Source organism: Salmo salar, chromosome 03, assembly GCF_965601325.2.
Source record: "Salmo salar chromosome 03, fSalSal1, whole genome shotgun sequence".
Lineage (NCBI taxonomy): Eukaryota > Metazoa > Chordata > Actinopteri > Salmoniformes > Salmonidae > Salmo > Salmo salar.
Genome location: NC_138293.1, coordinates 62,550,795 through 62,572,183, shown reverse-complemented (window position 1 = coordinate 62,572,183; position 21,389 = coordinate 62,550,795). Strand labels below are relative to the sequence as shown.

General features: G+C 42.6%; 2 protein-coding genes across 2 annotated transcripts; both read left to right on the top strand.

Annotated features, from left to right (window-relative positions):
* The first annotated feature begins 121 nt into the window (after positions 1 to 121).
* On the top strand, positions 122 to 20,913 carry odad4 (outer dynein arm docking complex subunit 4). Its single transcript, XM_014192868.3, has 11 exons — positions 122 to 292; positions 16,635 to 16,766; positions 17,061 to 17,214; positions 17,328 to 17,389; positions 17,503 to 17,659; positions 17,912 to 18,136; positions 18,235 to 18,442; positions 19,246 to 19,332; positions 19,494 to 19,690; positions 20,302 to 20,402; positions 20,495 to 20,913. The coding sequence occupies exons 1-11, from the start codon at positions 176 to 178 to the stop codon at positions 20,522 to 20,524; spliced, it is 1,470 nt and encodes a 489-aa protein (XP_014048343.1). The 5' UTR covers positions 122 to 175; the 3' UTR covers positions 20,525 to 20,913.
* Positions 8,378 to 11,754, top strand: LOC106601018 (heat shock 70 kDa protein). The gene is made up of 2 exons (XM_014192866.3): positions 8,378 to 8,532; positions 9,512 to 11,754. Exon 2 carries the CDS (start codon positions 9,535 to 9,537, stop codon positions 11,467 to 11,469), a length of 1,935 nt encoding a protein of 644 aa, XP_014048341.1. The 5' UTR covers positions 8,378 to 8,532; positions 9,512 to 9,534; the 3' UTR covers positions 11,470 to 11,754.
* Positions 20,914 to 21,389: the final 476 nt, after the last annotated feature.

The following is a 21,389-nucleotide window of genomic DNA, read 5'->3' as shown; positions in this document are numbered from 1 at the left end:
CAGTGTGGTTAAGGTTAGGTTTAAAATCACGTTTTAAGAAGATACATTGTAGAAATAGGCTGGGTTTATGCCTTTGTGGATGTGGTAACTAGTGACGACATAGAATGACCCATCGAGAGACTTGTTAGGCTGGTTGCTAGGATACCACTGGGACTTTGTTGCAAAAATTGCAAACATGTCTGACAATGAAGGAGACCAAGGACCCAAAAGCACATTTTCTACTTACATGGCCGAGGGGGACCAGTTGTACCACAAAGGAGAGTATGTCAAAGCCATTGAAAGCTACTCTACGGTACGGCTTTAACTTTACTCTGTGTTGTTAACTAGCAGCTACAGTACTGTAGCTAGTAAAGTTAGCTAGCTAACGTTAGTGGGAGAGAGGATTGGCAGAAGTAGGAAGAGGGTGGAAGCAGGAATAGGTGCAGGGAGGACTATTGTGTTGCTTCGTTCGTAACCAAGTGCTAAATGGGAATTTACCACATACGACAAAAAAAAAAATCACTTGAACACCCCTCCAACTGGTAGCTAACAATTATACTAGTGGGAAACTCGTCAATCAGCCTGCCCACGGCTCTCATGTTATCTATTAAGGAAATATTCGTCAGTTGAATGCTACAAGTTATTATTTATAAAATACATTTATTAATATGGTTGTTAAACCATATGTTTTTACAAGCATGATCGCTGTACTTTTAGTATGTGGTTTATGCAGGTTGTTGGTCATTAGCCAATCAGCGTTTCTCAACGAGTTCAAAGCACGTGAACGCATCCAACTGGTATTTACAACTTCGCCATAGAGGACTGCATACATTAGCCTGGTCTCATAGACTAGACGTAACATAGTAAACGTAAATCCGTGACACTCAAATTTGACTTTAGGTTCGGTAAGGTTACTTAAGGGAGGGTGGATAGGCTTATAACGCGAACGTCTAGGAACCCGCTGGTTGCATGTTCAAACCTCAACACAGACAACTTGAGCATTTGAGCTAATTATGAACTTCAACTATTCACTACTTTTTAGCTACTTTGCAACTATTTAGCATGCTAATTAACCCTCCCCTTAACCCTTTAACCTAACTCCTAACTGTAACCCTAACCTAGCTAACATTAGCTACAACAAAGTTGCCCCTTGGCAACTTTGCAGTAATTTTTTTCTGTGTTATTTCTTACATTACTAGCCCAGAATTTATTTGTTTGTTATTACATACAGCCGGGAAGAGCTTTTGGATATCAGAGTGGCGGTAACACACCAGCATTACGACCAGGAATATTACTTTCCCGAATCGGATCCTTTGTTCGTACCCTCTAGGGCAATTTAACTGATTCCAGATGCTGATCCAAAACACCACTGGCGGAAAAGAGGTATTTGGAGTGGACTTCTAGTCCAACTCAGGAGGTGCACACACCACCCACTGATTACAAGGATGTTACTCACTAATGTTCAGTCTCTGGATAATCAAGTTGACAAGCTCAGGGCGAGGATTTCCTTCCAAAGAGACATCAGGGATTGTAACATACCCTGTTTCAAGGAAACATGGCTCTCTCAGGATACACTGAGTCCATACAGCCAGTTGGGTTCTCAGTTCATCGCACAGACAACAATAAATATCTCTCCGGGAATAAGGAGGGCTGGGGTGTATGTTTCATTATTAACTACTGATTGTGTGATTGTGATAACATATAGGAACTCAAGTCCTTTTGTTTACCCGACCTAGAATACCTCACAATCAAATGCCGACCGTATTACCTCCCTAGCCGCGTCCTCAGAGCATGCGCAGACCAGCTGTACCCAAGCAAGAAAACTGAACTGAACTAAATGACTATCTTACACTCACTTCTGTCATCATGAAGTGCTTTGAGAGACTAGTCAAGGATCATATCACTTCTACCTTACCTGACACCCTAGACCCACTTCAATTTGTTTACCGCCCAAATAGATCCACAGATCCACAGCCCTATCCCATCTGGACAAGAGGAATACCGATGTAAGAATGCTGTTCATTGACTATAGCTCAGCATTCAACACCATAGTACCCTCCAAGCTCATTATTAAGCTGGAGGCCCTGGGTCTGATCCCCGCCCTGTGCAACAGGGTCCTGGACTTCCTGACGGGCCGCCCCCAGGTAGTGAAGGTAGGAAACAACACCTCCACTTCGCTGATCCCCCACAAGGATGCGTGCTCAGCCCCCTCCTGTACCTCCTGTTCACCCATGACTGCGTGGCCACGCACGCCTCCAATCATCAAGTTTGCGGACGACACAACAGCAGTAGGCCTGATTACCAACAATGACGAGACAGCCTACAGGGAGGAGGTGAGGGCCCTGGGAGTGTGGTGTTGGAAAATAACCTCTCACTCAACATCTACAAAACAAAGGAGCTGATTGTGAACTTCAGGAAACAGCAGAAGGAGCACCCCTTTTCCACATCCTTGGCGTACACCACTGACAAACTGAAATGGTCCACCCACACAAAGACAGTGTGGTGAAGAAGGCACAACAGCACCTCTTCAACCACAGGAGGCTGAAGAAATTTGACTTGGCAGCGAAAACTCTCACAAACTTTTACAGATGCGCAATTGAGAGCATCCTGCCAGGCTATATCATCGCCTGTTATGGCAACTCCACCGCCCGCAACCGCAGGGCTCTCCAGAGGGTGGTGCAGTCTACCCAAGCATCACCGGGGGCAAACTACCTTCCCTCTGTGACACCTACAGCACCCGATGTCACAGTAAGGCCAAAAAGATCATCAAGGACAACAACCACCGAGCCACTGCCTGTTCACCCCGCTATCATCCAGAAGACGAGGTCAGTACAGGTGCATCAAAGCTGGGACCGAGAGACTGAAAAACAGCTTCTATCTCAAGGCCATCAGACTGCTAAACAGCAATCACTAGCACATTAGAGGCTGCAGCCCTATATACATAGACTTGAAATCATTGGCCACTTTAATAATGTAACACTAGTCACTTTAATAATGTTTACATATTTTATTACTCATCTCGTGTATATACTGCATTCTATTCTACTGTATCTTAGTCTATGCCGCTCTGACATTTATATATTCTTAATTCCTTTACTTTAGATTTGTGTGTATTGTGTATATTGTTGTGAAATTCTTAATGTTACTTGTTAGATATTACTGCACTGTTGGAGCTAGAAACACAAGCATTTCGCTACACCCTCAATAACAGCTGCTAAACACGTGTATGTGTTCAATAAAATTAGATTTGATTTCAACATATTGTTAAGGCTGCGTCAATTCAATTCAATTCTGGTATCAGAACAAAATTTAACACTAGGCTACTGAATATATTTTCAGCTGTTTTATTAATAGAATTAGTCAAGCAGAATAAATGGTAAATGCAATCTTCGTATATACGGGTTCACTGTAACACCTCGCAGGGCAAACAGAGAACTGAAAATGACATAAGTTCTTCATTAAATACTCTGACAGAGATAGTTCCCGCTCACTACTGGCCTGTCAGAGGGAGGATGAGCGTGGTTTAAACTTACTCATCCTATTGTTGGCGTGCAGGCTGGTCCCAGCCTCTAGACGCATCTTTGTTGCCAAGCATAGTTGTCTTCTAGCTTATCTTCGTGTGTGTACCCGAGAGTCAGACACCCAAGGACAGTGCCTGTTCTTGTGCCACAGCCATTCTCCCCTCTATCAGTTCCTCACATACACCTGTCCATGAGCGGCCCCACCACCAGGCATTGTGTGTGTGTGTGTGTCACGAGTCTACTCAGCCTACACTCCTACTAGCCAGCAACCCTCCAGTTAGTCATGTCTATTATATGTTGCTCAATCTATGTTAATACAATATAATGTAAATGGTAATGCATCACATCTAATAAGTGAAATAAAACCCAACAATATGTTTTGCCAATTCGTAACATATCATACCAAGTCGATGATGGACATCCACAAATTAATACATACCATTAGAAAACGTAACATATCACACTAAATATAGTGTCTTGGATTTACACCCCCCCATCGGTTCCTGAATGGACACCCCTCCCCTGCTTTACTAGCTGTAGACAGTGTCCATCGCCCCCAGCACACAGCAGGCGGGAGCAACATCATGTGCTAGCTAGCTTGCTAGTTAGCTAGCACACGGTGTGGCCCCTGTTTGCTGTGTACTGGAGAAAACCATTCCCGACAGGCGGGGGCAAAAGACACTGTCTACCAGTAGCCCCAACATCCCACCAGCACAGCTAGCTTGCTAGTTAGGTACACCACATGCTAGCTAGATAGCACACGGTGTCGCCCCCATCTCCCACCTGCTGTGTACGGGACTAGCTTGCTAAAATAACACACAGTGACCTTCGCTCCAGCCTGCCAAACACCTGTCCTCACCGTTGTTAACGTAACTGCGAGAAAACAGTGCCCTACAGGCAGTGACGAAGGACACTGTCTACTGGTGTATGGCCAGCTAGCCACCGTTGCCGCCCCTTCGTCTGTGGGGTTTATCGGCAGCTGGCATCCAACGGTATTGTGCGTTAACGCAACCTACTGTACTGGTGCACCACCCACCTTCCGTCTCCTAGCTTAAAAGTTGACCAATATAATTATAAAGAGGGGTTTCTGCAGATATAGGAATGTCCACATGCAGGAACGCCCCGAATTGCAGGCCGCAATTATCTTGGTCCCAACAGAGATTGTCTCGCGGAAGGAAAAAAAATCATGTAAAAAATTAGCTGCTTCAACTTCAGTGGCCTTCCTCTCCTAGTCCGGCATGCGAGTTCAAGTGCGCCTAGTATATGTGTGGTCTCATTGAAATGGAGTAGGCTGCCTATGCATGGTTTGAAAATCACGTGGCAGTTATCATTCCAAGGAAATGTACTTAAATAGGATTAGACTATAATTTAATACAGTGTGTGTAAATAAATATTGATAATGGAAAAAAGTGGAGGGCGCTCAACCAATGTGAGTCCAGGTGCAATCAAAATGTTTTATCATCATTGAAAAGCGCAATGGTGAGTGAGAGTTGTTCTTTCATTTTCAATAAATATTGATTACTGATTTATTTGTCTCAGCCTGCAGATCGTCCTCCTGAAAGGTAGGCTATATCCTATAAGCAAAACGTAGTACAAGAGAAAGTGCAAGTGTCCGCTGTCGTCATTCTTGCTGCTTCAAGTTCAGTAGCCATACATCAGGTGCTCATGTGGTCTCAATTTAGCAGAGTAGGCTTTAGCGGCATGGGCAGAGAAGCACAGGGCAGTTATCTTTCCAAGGAAATCTACTTCCTAAATGATTAGGTTATAGTTTACTACATTGTCTAGAAATAAATATTGATCACCCATATTAGTCTCCATCTATTTTTTTTTTTTTTTTTTAATCGTCCCACTCTTAAAAGGTAGGCTATAAAAATAGCTCAAGAGAAAGTGCAAGTCTCTCCAACTCTGCTCTCTTCAAACTACACTGAACAAAAATATAAATGCAACATGTAAAGTGTTGGTCCCATGTTTCATGAGCTGAAATAAAAAATCCCTGAAATGTTCCATACTCACAAAAGCTTATTTATTTCATATCAACAAGCTGATTAAACAGCATGATCATAACGCAGGTGCACCTTGTGCTGGGGACGATAAAAGGCCACTTTAAAATGTGCAGTTTTGTCACACAACACAATGCCACAGATGTATTCAAGTTTTGAGGGAGCGTGCAATTGGCTTGCTGACTGCAGGAATGTCCACCAGAGCTTTTGCCTTAGAATTGAATGTTAATTTCTCTACCATAAGCTGCCTCCAACGTCGATTTAGAGAATTTGGCAGTACGTCCAACCGGCCTCACAACCGCAAACCACATGTAACCACACCAGCCTAGGACCTCCACATCCAGCTAATTCACCTGTAAGATCGTCTGAGGGGGTGTGGGGAGGGTGCTAAGGAGTATTTCTGTCTGTAATAAAGCCCTTTTATGGGGAAAAACTCATTCTGATTGGCTGGACCTGGCTCACCAGTAGGTGGGCCTGGCTGCCAAGTGTGTGGGCCTATGCCCACCCATGGCTGCACCCCTTCCCAGTCATGTGAAATCCATAGATTAGGGTCTAATTTATTTATTTCAATTGACTGATTTCCTTATATGAACTGTAACTCAGTAAAATCTTAAAAATTGTTGCGATAGCGAGTCAGACAGAAAGCCAGCGTGTGCGGGCAGGTGCTGTATGACTCTACTTCATAATTGGTCAATTCCCATCTCCCACTTGGTTATGAACGCAGTATATATTTGCATCATGTTTCCATGATAGACGGAGGGCTACAAAATATTTTTGAAAGGTTGCAATCACCACCGTCTGAATTTTGTGAGCAGTAAATACGTCTCATACTGATGTATTTATCAATACAACTAGCTACTGCTACATGGGAATTATGTTTACAATACAGTGCATTCGGAAAGTATTCAGACCCCTTGACTTTTTCCACATTTTGTTACGTTACAGCCTTATTCTAAAATTGATTAAATTGTTTTTTTCCCTCATCAATCTACACACAGTACCCCATAATGACAAAGCAAAAAAAAAAATTATTTAAGCAAATTTATAAAGCTCTGTCAGGTTGGATGGGGAGCGTCGCTGCAAAGCTATTTTCAGGTCTCTCCAGAAATGTTAGACCGGGCTCTGACTGGGCCACTCAAGGACATTCAGAGACTTGTCCCGAAGCCACTCCTGCGCTGTCTTGCCTGTGTACTTAGGGTCGTTGTCCTGTTGGAAAGTGAACCGTCACCCCAGTCTGAGGTCCTGAGCGCTCTGGAGCAGGTTTTCATTTCATCTCTGTACTTTGCTCCGTTCGTCTTTCCCTCGATCCTGACTAGTCTCCCATTCCCTGCCACTGAAAAACATCCCCACAGCATGATGCTGCCACCACCATGCTTCACCGTAGGGATGGTGCCAGGTTTCCTCCAGACGAGACGCTTGGCATTCAGGCAAAAGAGTTCAATCTTGGTTTCATCAGACCAGAGAATCTTGTTTCTCATGGTCTGAGAGTCCCTTAGGTGCCTTTTGGCAAACTCCAAGCAGGCTGTAATGTGCCTTATACTGAGGAGTGGCTTCCATCTGGCCACTACCATAAAGGCCTGATTGGTGGAATTCTGCAGAAATTGTTGTCCTTCTGGAAGGTTCTCCCATTGCCACAGAGGAACTCTGGAGCTCTGTCAGAGTGACCATCAGTTCTTGTCACCTCCTTGACCAAGGCTCTTCCGATTGCTAAGGACAATTCCTTCGACCTCTTGGCTTGGTTTTTGCTCTGACATGCATTGTCAACTGTGGGACCTTATAGAGAAAGGTGTGTGCCTTTCCAAACCATGTCTAAACGATTGAATTTACCACAGGTGGACTCCAAGTTGTAGAAACATCTCAAGGATGATCAATGGAAACAGGATGAACTTGAGCTCAATTTCAAAGTCTGATAAGTATGTGGGTCTGAATTGTTCTGTAAATAAGGTATTTCTGTTTTTTATTTTTAATAAATATATATCAATTTCTAAAAACCGGTTTTCGCTGTGTCATTATGAGGTATTCTGTGTTGATTGATTAAAAAATACAATTTTATCAATTTTAGAATAAGGCTGTAACGTAACAAAATGTGGAAAAAGTCAAAGGGTCTGAATACTTTCCAAATGTACTGTGTATTAGCAAATTCTTTAGCTACCATTTGTGTTTTTTGTAATTAAAATTCACAGGAGAATGTCACAAGCAGTTCACATTTGCTTAGCATAAGCAAGATATCCCCATAATGGGGATATCATGGGGATATCTTGTTTGTGGTAAGCAAATGTAAACTGATGGGCCATCAGTACGGAATAGGCTAGACTAGAATGGTATAGAACAGAATAACATTGAATAGAATAGAGAAGGATTAGCCGGTGTGTTCATCATTTGTCTTTCATTTAAAAATGAATACTGGATATTTTATATACTCTGGCTGTAATACAAAAAAGGATCTTCCCTGGAGGCACATTAACTTGTGGTGAGTTGCTTGTATACCACTTGTCCAGTAGGCACTCAACGGTCTTACAATACATATCTATTATTCATTAGTGAGACAAAATTATAGACTGACATCTCGTGAACTGTTGAGCAACTGCAGTGTTGCCGATAGACTGAAATGTCGACTGAATAAGGTTAAACCGCATGTTTTCATTTGTGTTGAAATTTGAATCATTAACTGTTTTTGATTATTTTAATCAAGACAAATAATGGTTTCATTATTTGTGTGCTGTGTGTGTGCGTTCTAGACAGGTCTCCGCGCCTCTCGAACACTCTGGAAAGACGAGAACTTTCTTTTCCTGCGCGTGCAATGCATGCGCCTCGCAGGTGCGTCATTGCGCAGGAATGCTGCGCTCTCATTGGGCAATGTAGTCAGAGCGTTCGAGAAATGTCTAGAAATCATAAGTACATTTTTTTTAGGCAATGGGGATGGTATATATTCTGGTGAAGTAACGTTAAATTCAGATTCAAACATCGACTCAACGAGAATACTAAAGGGAAAAGAGAAGACCACGCTCGAAAGACCTCTACATTCATAAACTGTAAGTAAAGGGAAACTAATTCAGTACCCTATTTTCATAATGGCTGTGACAGTTATAAAATTGATAGAAATAGAAAATGACGCTATGTTGGTTGTGTCGACATAGCCGATTTAGCTATAACATTATGCCACAATATTTGGTTAACTAATAAAGAAATAATATTATAAAGATATAATGGTCATCCATTTATTATCTTATTTCATTGTTCAGACTATGCCTAAATTCTTTTTTGTTGTAGCATATTATAATTAGTTATTTCTTCGTTTTTAAGAACATCTGCTCTAATTCTGTGACGATAATACAATATTATTCAGGAGTGTTCATAGAAAAAAATGTAGGCCTGTTGTGAAAAGAGTTTCTCTGTAGTAGATTAGCAGAAATGATTGTGTCTACCATTGTCTTTGTTAAACCCCACTGAATATGTGCCTGGCCAGTATTAGTGTATAACACTAATATATAACACAAACATTGACAACAGTGTTGTTATCATACCTGGGTTCAAATGCATATTATTGTTTTTTAAGGACTTTCAAATACCAGTACATTTTGAAATATAAATAGTTGAATATTGGAATGTGTTTGGAAATACATTTGGAAAGTATTGGCATGTATTTGAAAATACTCAAATACACAGACAAGTGTATTTTAAAATAGAAATATTTCATGCATTTGAACCCAGAATTGTTTGTTCCTAGGTGTATTTGAAATGTATTTGAAAATAGTTTCAAATAGTATTTATATGAAATTATTAGAAAATACTTTCAAATACTTTAAATAGAAGTTGCCGCATTATCTGAAAATATTCAAATACACAGAAAATAAGAATTACAAATACTTAAGTACGCATGTATTTGAACCCAGGTCTGGTTGTTATTCCAGTATATTTAGGATAACATCTCTGTTGGTGGAGATTGACATTACTTGCATCTAGATTTTCGTAGAATAATATCAATTTCTAAAATATTTCATTATTTTGTAGGCAACTAACTCCAAACCATCAAGATGTCATCAGCTAAAGGCCTGTCTATCGGCATTGACCTGGGCACCACCTACTCCTGTGTGGGGGTGTTCCAGCACGGCAAAGTGGAGATCATCGCCAACGACCAGGGCAACAGGACCACGCCCAGCTATGTGGCCTTCACAGACACTGAGAGACTCATCGGAGATGCAGCAAAGAACCAGGTGGCTATGAACCCCAACAACACCGTTTTCGACGCCAAACGCCTGATTGGCCGAAAGTTCAACGATCAGGTCGTGCAAGCTGACATGAAGCACTGGCCCTTCAAGGTGGTCAGCGACGGAGGAAAGCCTAAAGTTCAGGTAGATTACAAAGGTGAGAACAAATCCTTCAACCCAGAAGAGATCTCCTCCATGGTCCTGGTGAAGATGAGGGAGATCGCTGAGGCTTACCTGGGCCAGAAGGTGTCGAATGCAGTCATCACAGTCCCTGCCTACTTCAACGATTCACAGAGACAGGCCACTAAGGACGCTGGAGTGATCGCTGGGCTGAATGTGCTGAGGATCATCAACGAGCCCACGGCTGCAGCCATTGCTTACGGTATGGACAAAGGCAAGTCCAAGGAACGCAACGTCCTGATTTTTGACCTGGGTGGGGGCACCTTTGACGTGTCCATCCTGACCATCGAGGATGGGATCTTTGAGGTGAAGGCCACGGCTGGAGACACTCACCTGGGCGGGGAGGACTTTGACAACCGCCTGGTCAGTCACTTTGTGGAGGAGTTCAAGAGGAAACACAAGAAGGACATCAGCCAGAACAAGCGGGCTCTGAGGAGACTGAGGACAGCCTGCGAGAGGGCCAAGAGAACGCTGTCCTCCAGCTCCCAGGCCAGCATTGAGATTGACTCCCTCTTTGAGGGCATCGACTTCTACACCTCCATCACCAGGGCTCGTTTTGAGGAGATGTGTTCTGACCTCTTCAGGGGAACACTGGAGCCTGTGGAGAAAGCCCTCAGGGATGCCAAGATGGACAAGGCCCAAATCCACGATGTCGTCCTGGTCGGAGGCTCCACCCGGATCCCCAAGGTCCAGAAGCTCCTGCAGGACTTTTTCAACGGCCGAGAGCTAAACAAGAGCATCAACCCAGACGAGGCGGTGGCCTACGGCGCTGCCATCCAGGCGGCCATCTTATCTGGCGACAAGTCTGAGAACGTCCAGGACCTGCTGCTGCTGGATGTGGCTCCCCTGTCCCTGGGCATCGAAACCGCTGGAGGTGTCATGACCGCCCTGATCAAACGCAACACCACCATCCCATCCAAACAGACCCAGACCTTTACCACTTACTCCGACAACCAGCCCGGGGTCATGATCCAGGTCTACGAGGGAGAGAGAGCCATGACCAAGGACAACAACCTCCTGGGGAAGTTTGAGCTCTCTGGGATCCCCCCTTCCCCACGAGGAGTCCCTCAGATCGAGGTGACCTTTGACATCGACGCCAATGGTATTCTGAACGTATCAGCGGTGGACAAGAGCACGGGCAAAGAGAACAAGATCACCATCACCAACGACAAGGGCCGGCTCAGCAAAGAAGATATTGAGAGGATGGTGCAGGACGCTGACAAATACAAAGCTGAGGATGACGCACAGAGGGAGAAGATGGCAGCCAAGAACTCCCTGGAGTCATACGCCTTCAATATGAAGAGCAGCGTGGAGGACGACAACATGAAAGGCAAGATCAGCGAGGAGGACAAAAAGAAAGTAGTGGACAGGTGCGACCAGACTATTTCCTGGTTGGAGAGCAACCAGCTAGGCGACAAAGAGGAGTATGAGCATCAGTTAAAGGAGCTGGAGAAAGTATGCCAGCCTATCATTACCAAGCTGTACCAGCAGGGAGGGATGCCCACAGGTTGCTGTGGAGATGAGGCACGGACCAGCTCTGGTGTCAGCTCCCAAGGCCCAACCATTGAAGAGATTGACTAAAGTGAGGGACTTGTATAAAGGACTTTTCAAAATGTATAAGTATCACTGCATACAATTTGCTATTCAGGAAATACTTTGTACTTATACTTATTTCTACTGGTTAAAATGTTAATGCATTTTTATGGCTCAGTGCTATTTAGGAAGTGCTATATATTTATTGGTTGTACTGTAAAGATGACAATATATAAACATACTGAAAGATTTTTAAAAAACACACTGATGTAAATCTGTTGTTTCATACCATATTTCATTGCTGGACATTGCAAATAAAATGTATTGAAACAAGTTTCTAGGTCTGTTGGCTGTTTCCTTGAATTCCTTCTCATCATAACACATTCAGTATTCACATTTATATAATATTTCTTACACAATATCATGAAATATTGTAAACAAACTTTGATAGATGGCTAAACCACCAGAGATTGGAGAACAGGTGAAGACACTCTTTATTATCTGATAACATCTGATACAATCACTACGGTCCTTCTTGGAAAAAGAGGCACAAATACATTTCTGGCACATATTTTAAAAAACTATTACAGGTCACAATTTTCTTTACTTTGTGCTTATTGATGTTAAGCAAAGAGAACCAAATACTGTATAGTTAATTGATTTTGAAGTATTTAAAGTGGAACTGACAGCATTTTAACTACTTTGCAGATATGAAACAAATGGACAATCATAATATTAGTAAAACATCAAATTCCCAGTTTATGCTTCAAAACCAACTTTATAAGAGGTTTTAAAAATATGTTCTATTTGTCTCAAAATTCCATGAAGTAAAGTAAGGCATTTTTGGGAGAATAGATGGATGCAGTTCAATGCATGATTAATATAATTCACCAATACATTTCTTGGTAGTCCAAAGAATTTTGCTATCAGGTTGTAAATTACAGCTGGCCTGGTACATTGTTTGCTGCTACCATTCATTCGGGATACACCGTTTCAGTTTCAATAACTTAATATTTTGAACAAAAACAGACGACTTTAACTAATGCTGGGAATGTCAATGCAATGAAACTATAAGGTGTTCACCCATAAAATGTATGTTTCATTCAATGAAAAACATGTTTTAAGTTTAAATTTGTTATGTGGCGTGTGTGTTTCTATACAATCATTCAAATTCGTTTCCAGCACCAATTAGCTGTTATGAGCGTTTTGGCTAGCTATTGTCCAATTTAATTTCTCATCAAGGTGTGAACTGCAACCCACGTCCATTACTACTTTAAGCCCAGTATTCTAAAAATGAAAACACAGCATCTACAGTACTTTTTTATCAACATCTTTGGGTTTTGTTAATAAAATATATTATAATTCGATTTTAAAAAGACTTTCAAAATGCAGATGTTTATTAGGTTACTGTACAGCAGCTGTTACCAAACTAGGGGTCGGGACCAAAGCTCCCACTGGATATCTGACACCTAACTTGACATTGTCTGGTAAAGACTCTGCATCAAAACTCAGCAGGACAGACAGTATCTTCTCTGTTTCACCACACTCTCCACCGGGTCTGCGTCACACCAAGCGGCAGGCGTCACAGACACCGGGAATCTTCAATTTCAATTGGTTCTCAACATTTAACACCACCCCAGTTATCACTCCTTTCAACAGCGCTCAGCTCCAGAGAGCATAGCAAATCAAAGTTCTTGTCCCAAGACGTGTGGTATCTTGAATTTTCCCGCCATGTGGCGTCGACTCAAGAAACTCTTAACAGTCGCCATTACACTTCACCTTCTTCGATATGATGATGGTCCGCAAACAAACGTTTAAAGTGTACCTACTGTGCTGGAATGTACGATCAATCATGATCTGTCCCTATTCTGTACGACCATGAACATAAAATTCAAAACCAAATAAATCCCTAACTTCTACCACACCCTCCACCCTACCCCAAAAAAACTCTCCCCAACCCCATTAAACTTTATCTATATCCTGCTGAAACACTCCACCTTTAGGATTGTTCAGCATGTCAACAACCATTTCAACAGTAACATCTGTTACCTCCAATATCTCTTTTGCCATCTCCACAATAACCTCCAACCTGGCATTTCTGCTTTCCACAACCCGAGTTGTATTGTTAACCTCACCAATAAAAGCTATGAAGTCAACTAAATTCAGTAGGTAGGTCCACTTATGTAGGTCCATAGTAGGTCCACTTAGGTAGTTCCACAGTAGGTCCACTTAACTACAGGTACATCCATGTGAGGTCTATCAGTCCTCACTGTAGTTCTACCAATCTGTTTTATGGCCTCTGCATATGATACATCATGACTGATCCTATATCTCTGAGCCACTTTAGCCTCTCTCTGTACCTGGCATCCACCAAATGCTGCACTGTGTTCACCCCCACAATTACAGCACTTAACCTTCACATTTCTTCTACATTCACCGTAGTCATGTGCCCCTCCACACTTGGCACATATTTTCTTTCCTTTACACTGAGCAGCTACATGTCCTATTATTTGGCATTTAAAACACCACAGTGCATATGGGACAAATTCTCTAAGATTGAAACTATCTGTACTTTTCCCAGCAAGACTTTGTCAAACCTCAGCATCACTGATAAGCCTCTGTCCTACTGATCAACCTTAAAGCCTAAATCACTCAGCCTCCCTTTGCATTTTCTTTACTTTCATCTGTTGACGTAGATATTGGGACCCCAGTGATGACTCCCCTCAATCTAGCATAATCACCAGGGACATGGCTTTTAATCTTCTTCCCATTAAGGTTTTCCATTTTCAGAATCTTCTCTTGCTGAGCCTGGCTACCACACAATATTAACAATATACAATTTCCGATGAACCGAGCTAATTTCACTTCAGCTACCTCTTTCTCTACGGCATTAGTTAGTCGGATAGGGTGTAAGTGAGGCCCTGTGGTCTCATCAAACATTATCACCACTTTCCACTCCAACACATCATTAATCTTGCTTCCTTGGCACTCTTTATGCTTTTCATGATCTCTCTTCTTCCTATGTTTTTCCACTAAAGGCCATTCCCATCCTTGACTCTCATCCTCCCACTCCACACCATCAGAACTGACACCCATATTGTTTGCATTCCAGCACAGCTGTTGCTTCACCAACTTTTTCTCCATTTCCGACCTCTCGCCCCTTCGTCCAAAATCTTTGCCATGCTTCACCTGCCCCACCGCCATTACACCTCGCGGCCATCCTCCCCCATTTACATGTTTTATTTGGATGGGCAAGGAGTTATGGTAGGGCGGACAGGCCCCCTAAGGCCCGCCCATAATGCTGACCCAGGTTTAAAGTTGAGAGATATCATTCACGCAAGGTAATGAGACAGGGTGTGTAAGTATGCCTCCCGGATAATATGCTAAAGTTGGCCTCATGTAAAAAAAGACCAAGGACATCCAAAATCCATCAGATTAACTGTTTTTAATGAAGCCAGCAATGCAAATAATTAATGTCAGTGATAGACAGTATACAGGTATTATTGCATGTTGACCTACCAATCGTAGTGAAATTAAATCTACTCATGATCAGTTTCATATATTTCATAGTATATTGTCTTGATAGCGGCATTGACGTTGTTGGTTGGCTAGCAAGCAAAATGTGACATTAGTTTACACACTGTTCCCATTTGGGAAAACTGGTCCACCCACTTGGTAGCTAGCAGTGGAGGCTGGTGGGAGGAGCTATAGGAGGACAGGCTCTGTGTAATGGCTGGATTGGAATAAGTGGAATAGAGTCAAACGTGGTTTCCATATGTTTGATGTGTTTGATACCGTTTCATTTATTCCATTCCAGCCATTACAATGAGCCCATCCTCCTATAGCTCCTCCCACCAGCCTCCACTGGTAGCTAGCTATCGTTAGTTCAAATACAGCAAAATGATGTACTGATATGAAAGTGCAATTGTAAACCCAAGGGTTGCACATTTTGTTGTTTGCCCTAGCGCTACATAGCTGATTCAAATAATGAAAGCTTGATGATGAGTTGATTATTTGAATCAGCTGTGTAGTGCTAGGGCAAAAACCAATACGTGCACCCCTTGGGTCCCGAGGGTCAAGTCTGGCTGAAATGTATGAAAGAGGTCCCAGGGGGAGGGTTCTCAGTTGAACGTTGACGCTCATCAGACAGTCTTTGCACTTTGAAACCCACGCCCACCATGATGTATAGCACCGCCCACTGGGAGAAATGGCGTGAAAAGAGTGGGCGTGTTTGAGTGGTAAGGCTAAAGCAACAGACTGGGGAGGTATATCTCACACAGCCAAAAGTCGGACACTAATGTGGTTTTCCAACAGCAAGGCTCAGATCAACATGGCAGTGTTGCCATTGTTTATAAAATGTTTTCATTATAACCACAAACGGAAATCATACGTGTGTACATTGTACAATCAATTAGTGAGAGAGCGCCTCAAACATCACATTCACATCATGGCACAGTTGGTTCCTGTTTCAGTCATGTCTTTGGTCACGTAAAAAAAACGAATGATTGGTTGGCAATAGAGCCTCCCACAATGCAAGAGATGGATGCAGGATGAAGTTATGAAAAGAAACTTGCAGTTGACTGCAGTCAAAATGTCATGACCTTAGATCACATGATTTTTGTAATGCTGTTGACATGTAGGCGCAAGTCGGACAATTATTATCCCCATAATGCAACACACTTTGAAAAGCTGACAAAAGTGATCCGCTCGAACTTGCCCAGTGTGGCCCCTCTTGAGGACTTTTTACATTTCTCCCAGTGGACTGAACAGCACAGGTTAACAATGCAGTGTGTGCATGCTCGGTTGCTCGTTTATTGACTGAGTGGCGTGACGAAAGTTGCATTACCGCCCCCTGCTGTGGAGTTTGTGTAATGGGTGATCTGATTAAATCTTGGGTGTCCAGGAAGGGACTAGTAGGAAAGATGATATCTGTGGGGTAGCTCTAATGATAGCTAAACAATAAACATTTAGCCACTTATAGCTAGCTATTTAGCTATGACCATATAATCAATTTGCTGTGGTTGAATACAATCTCTGTGTATGTGCATTTAGACAATTTCTTCTGTTACTCAGCTGTCAATCGAAAACGTATGTACTGGTTGCCAAGTCGTTTGGGCTGTCTCCCCAGTCAGTGGCTGGTGGCTTTTTTGCTACTCAAGTCTACACTACAAGTTTGTATTTGTAGCTAATGACAGTTCATACATTTCTTTCAGGCATTGATTCTTCAGCCAGATGACAAAAATTGTCTGGTTGCCAGATCCAAATGTTATGTAAAGATGGGAGATTCTGATAATGCATTGAGGGACGCAGAGGCCTCGCTCAAGGAGGACAAAGAATTCTTCAAGGTGCAATTTAAACATTTGGCATCATTATATAGCCCTGTTCTATTTTCAGCCTTTGGCTTTATTGTGTAGCAGTCATTGTATTATCTCTCAGCCAGTGTATGCCATTATTGAGGGAAGCTTTGTATTGTCTGCTTTGTTTGGAACGGAACAGATGTATCCCCCTGTTGGCCAGCTACTGTACTGAAATTCAACGTTTTTTTATTTTCAATGACCACTAGGGCTCCCTGTTGTTTCTGATTTGTCATCATTTCCCAAGCAAAATCCATTGATTTATTTGTATTCCTCATGTTCCAGGGTTTGTATCAGAAAGCGGAAGCTTTATACACCATGGGAGACTTTGAGTTTGCCCTGGTGTTTTACCACAGGGGGCACAAACTGCGGCCAGAGCTGCAGGAATTTAGACTGGGAATCCAGAAGGCCCAGGAGGCTATCGACAACTCTGTGGGCAGTAAGTACTGGGTCCAAATATTTTTGTAAAACATCAACAGATTGTTCTCATAATGCAGTTTTTGTAAGTTTTGCATATGGTTTTCTAAATCTCTTATCTTTCCACCACCTCAGGCCCCTCATCTGTGAAACTGGAAAACAAGGGGGACCTGTCCTTCTTCCACAAGGCAGATGAGGTGAGTCAATGGTAAAGCCTTGAGACGATGAGCTGCATCTTTTTCATAATTCCTCCCACCTCTGCATGTATGTCATCCTCATGATGAGTTCTTTGTGTGGGATTGGTTGGCAGGTGAAGAAGGGACGGCCAAAGGGGCTGATTCACCCCCTGAGAAGGGAAATGAGGCAGCAGAACAAGAAGACGCCTAAGAGTGAGAAGACAGCCAAGCAGCTTCTGGGAGAGCTCTACAGCGATAAGGAGTACCTAGAGAAGCTACTGAAAGATGAAGGTAGCGCAGCCAAAAATCTTTTACTTAGCATGTTCCTGTATTTTCACTCTTTCGTTTGAGTTTCAGTACACAATCAATACACTGTCACACTTGGGAAGATAGTCTTTTATCACGTACCGTATCTGGAGAATTGACCACTACGTGTCCTTTGATTTCCCTTACACAATCATTATTATCAGCATGAATTACAGAGCCCAGTGTGTGGTAAAGGGCAAATATTCCATTAAAGTCAAAGTCATAAATGGCCTCCAGACTTGGTGAAAGGTAAGATGCGGGGTGGGGAGAGACTGCAGGACCTCATCCTCAACTGCATCACCTATCTGGACACTCGCACTGAGTTCTGGCGCCAGCAGAAGCCCATCTATGCACGGGAGAGAGACCGCAAGCTCATGCAGCAGAAGTGGAACAAGACCCGGCAGAACCCTCCCTCTGATCCCACCCGTTTTGTACTCAAGAGCCTGGAAGAGATTGATGCAGGTAAGACAGAACAGACCCAAGGATGAATATGGTAGTTTGATGCTTATCAATACATCCTGGTCAATGGTAAACAATTCCCCCCCCCCCCCCCCTTTAAGCTTTGACTGCAGGCAATGCAGAGAGCAGCCTGAAGAAAGCTCAGGAGGTCCTGAAGTCAGTTCAATGCTGGTCAGAGGAGGTGGTTCCCAATAAGAAAGAGGTGCTGGGGAACCTTCACAGCTGCATTGGAAATGCCCTGATTGACCTGGGGAAAATGGACAGAGCATTAGACAACCATCAGAAGGACTTGGACCTGGCCAGACAATGGTGAGTGCTGTGGAGTGGACACTTAATTTCAGTCTGAAAGGTACACTCAACTGCGCATTTATTTTGATAGTGAGGCTAAAACGTTTAATTTGGCTCTATACGCCAGGATTTTGGAGATCAAATGCTAACTTCCCCTCTTATTGGTAATGTTGAGAGGTTAGCATGTATTGGGGGCATGATCTTTGTGCATCTTTCTCACTCATCTTTATACATGATTATCCTTAATCATGATAGCATCCACATTAATGTAGAAGTGTTCAGAAATGTTGTTCTTATTTACAATCAAAGGGATTCCAAAATGACACAATACATTATTTACCATTCATTTCTTTTGGGCACAACATAATCCAAAACACAATCAAAACAAACAGCAAATGCATCCAGCAAGTTTGTAGAGTCACAAGCTTGATGTTGTCATTGCGTGCTAGGAATATGGGACCAAATACTAAACTTTTGACTCCATTTAATACACTAAGTGAATTTGTCCAAATACTTGACACCTTCAAATGAGGGGACTAGATACATAAAGGGCATTCATATCTAAAAGGTAAAACAGATATGTATGGAAATAACCTCAAATATAAGGAGACATTCTGTACTGTCTCCTCATATAAAACATTTGATCTCAAGTCCAAAATGCTGGAGTATAGAGCCAAATAAAGAGTTTTAGCTTCACTATCCAAATAAATACGTAGGGGAGAGTATATGATTTTCTAATGACCCGCATTTCAAATCAAGTGCTTTTCACACACTGCATCTTATTGTTTTAACAGTGTTGTTTCACTTTCTTTGTTGTCCAACAGCAAACTCCCAGAGGCAAAGTCAAGGGCACTTGATAATGTTGGCCGAGTGTACGCCAGAATAGGAAAGTTCCCACAGGCTATCGATGCGTAAGTGGAAACTCAAAGTATATGGCATCACATCTGTGTTTTTATATGTTTTGATTGTTTGATGAAGCAAATAGTTTTCTTGAATACAAAGGACTCCTAATGTATGGATTCACTGTGCCATTCTATTCACTGTGTTTGTGTATTTGCTTCTCCATTCTCAGCTGGGAGGAAAAGATCCCCCTGGCCTGTGGCGGTCTGGAGAGGACCTGGCTGTTCCATGAGATAGGCCGCTGCTACCTGGAGCTGAAGCGTCACACCGAGGCCCGGGACTACGGCGTTCGCTCACTCGCTGTAGCCGATGAAATCGCTGATGAGAAGTGGCAACTGAATGCCTGTGTGTTGGTGGCACAGTCAGAGAGTAAGTGCAGGTAGAAGTGTGGAGAAACCCTTCCCTTGTTTGTGATGTGTACAGCAATAGCAATGGCCCCCTGGTCTGTATTTAAAGTTCATCTTTACAGACTCTTAAAGAAAACGCCATTATCTCATGTCTGAACTTGATCTAATTAATAAAATGTATTTTTTATGTACTGTGGTTCCATTGAGGGGCGGCAGGTAGCCAAGAGGTTAGAGCGTTGGTACAGTGTTGTTCGAATCCCCGAACCGGCATGGTGAAAAGAAATCTGCCATTCTGCCCTTGAGCAAGGCAGTAAACCCCCACAACAGCTCCCCAGGCGTCGATGCCATGGACGTCGATTAAGGCAGCCCCCCCGCACCTCTCTGATTCAGAGCTGGGTTAAATGCGGAAGACACATTTCGGTTGAATGCAGTCAGTTGTGGGAAAATGTCCGTACAACTCTGATCAATGCTGATTCTTTTGAATTACAACCTGGGGACAAAAGCGTTTATTTCATAGAAACTTTGGACACAAGTGTTGATTTCATGGAAACTGTGATTAGTCTTGGTCTACTTGATCTTGGTCATAGCATTAAACTGGTCCTAACAGTCCTTTCCTTATGTGTCCCCTCCCAGTGAAGCTTGGCAACTTTAAATCCGGTGTTGCCCACTTTGAAAGAGCTTTGGACAGGGCTAAGGTTCTCCAGGATGACCCTGCAAGGGATGCCATCCAGAAGGTTACCTGAAGATCCTTGTCAATTCAAGTCACTTCTTTCCTATTGTCAAATCACAATGGCTCACTGATACAATATTTTATGCCCTTATTTAGGCTCTCCGTGAGGCAAGGCAACGTTTATGAGCGCTCATCAGAAGATGACTGAAGAGGAGCCACAGACAGATGTTCAAAGACAATGTAATAACAGTCTTTTAAACATGCTTCTCTGACCTCCACTTGAGTTTTTTGCACTCTTTTATTTTAGTTTTTGATTTACGTATTTAGAAATAGAAAAATTGCACACATACAAAATGTACATACCCCTTACAGAATAAACTTAGGAGATACAGCTGAGGAAAGGGCTTCACTCGGGTGGGAACAAAATTGAATTATCCTATGACGTATTACTTTGGAAATCTATTATTCATCTACACAGGAATTCAATCGTAACAGCTATGTAGTATAATTTGATGTCTTCCTTTTCATTTATGTGTTTTCTGTAGTAATGCAATAAATGCATGTTTCCAGTGTAATGTTTTGTAGTGTCTCATTAATAACGCATTTTGTTAAGCCTTGCCTAGTGTTTTGGAGTCATGTTTGTTTGCAGTGTAACGTGCCACCGACTAATGATCCAGAAAGCAATTACTGTGTGTTGAGGTCGTTGGCACTTGGCACACATGGTATTGTTAATCTAATTAAAACTATCTGAGAGACAGAGAGAATGACCCAGAAGCTTTATACAAGGAAATATAGGTTAGAAAGATGGTTAAGATGTGTTTGGATTGCATTATGAAACTCATGAACTTTTGCTGATCTGGCACATTTTTCAGCAGAGCCTGTTAGCAGGTGTTGGGTAACTTGGGTTTAATTGCCTGTGCCAATGTACATGTAAGCAGGCCATTGGAGACGAAAACAACAGACAAGTACTGACTGGCACAATGCACCCAGTCAAAAATCATCGTATTGTTCTTTAGAACTGTGTACACGTTTCCCTGTAGTGTGTTTCTGT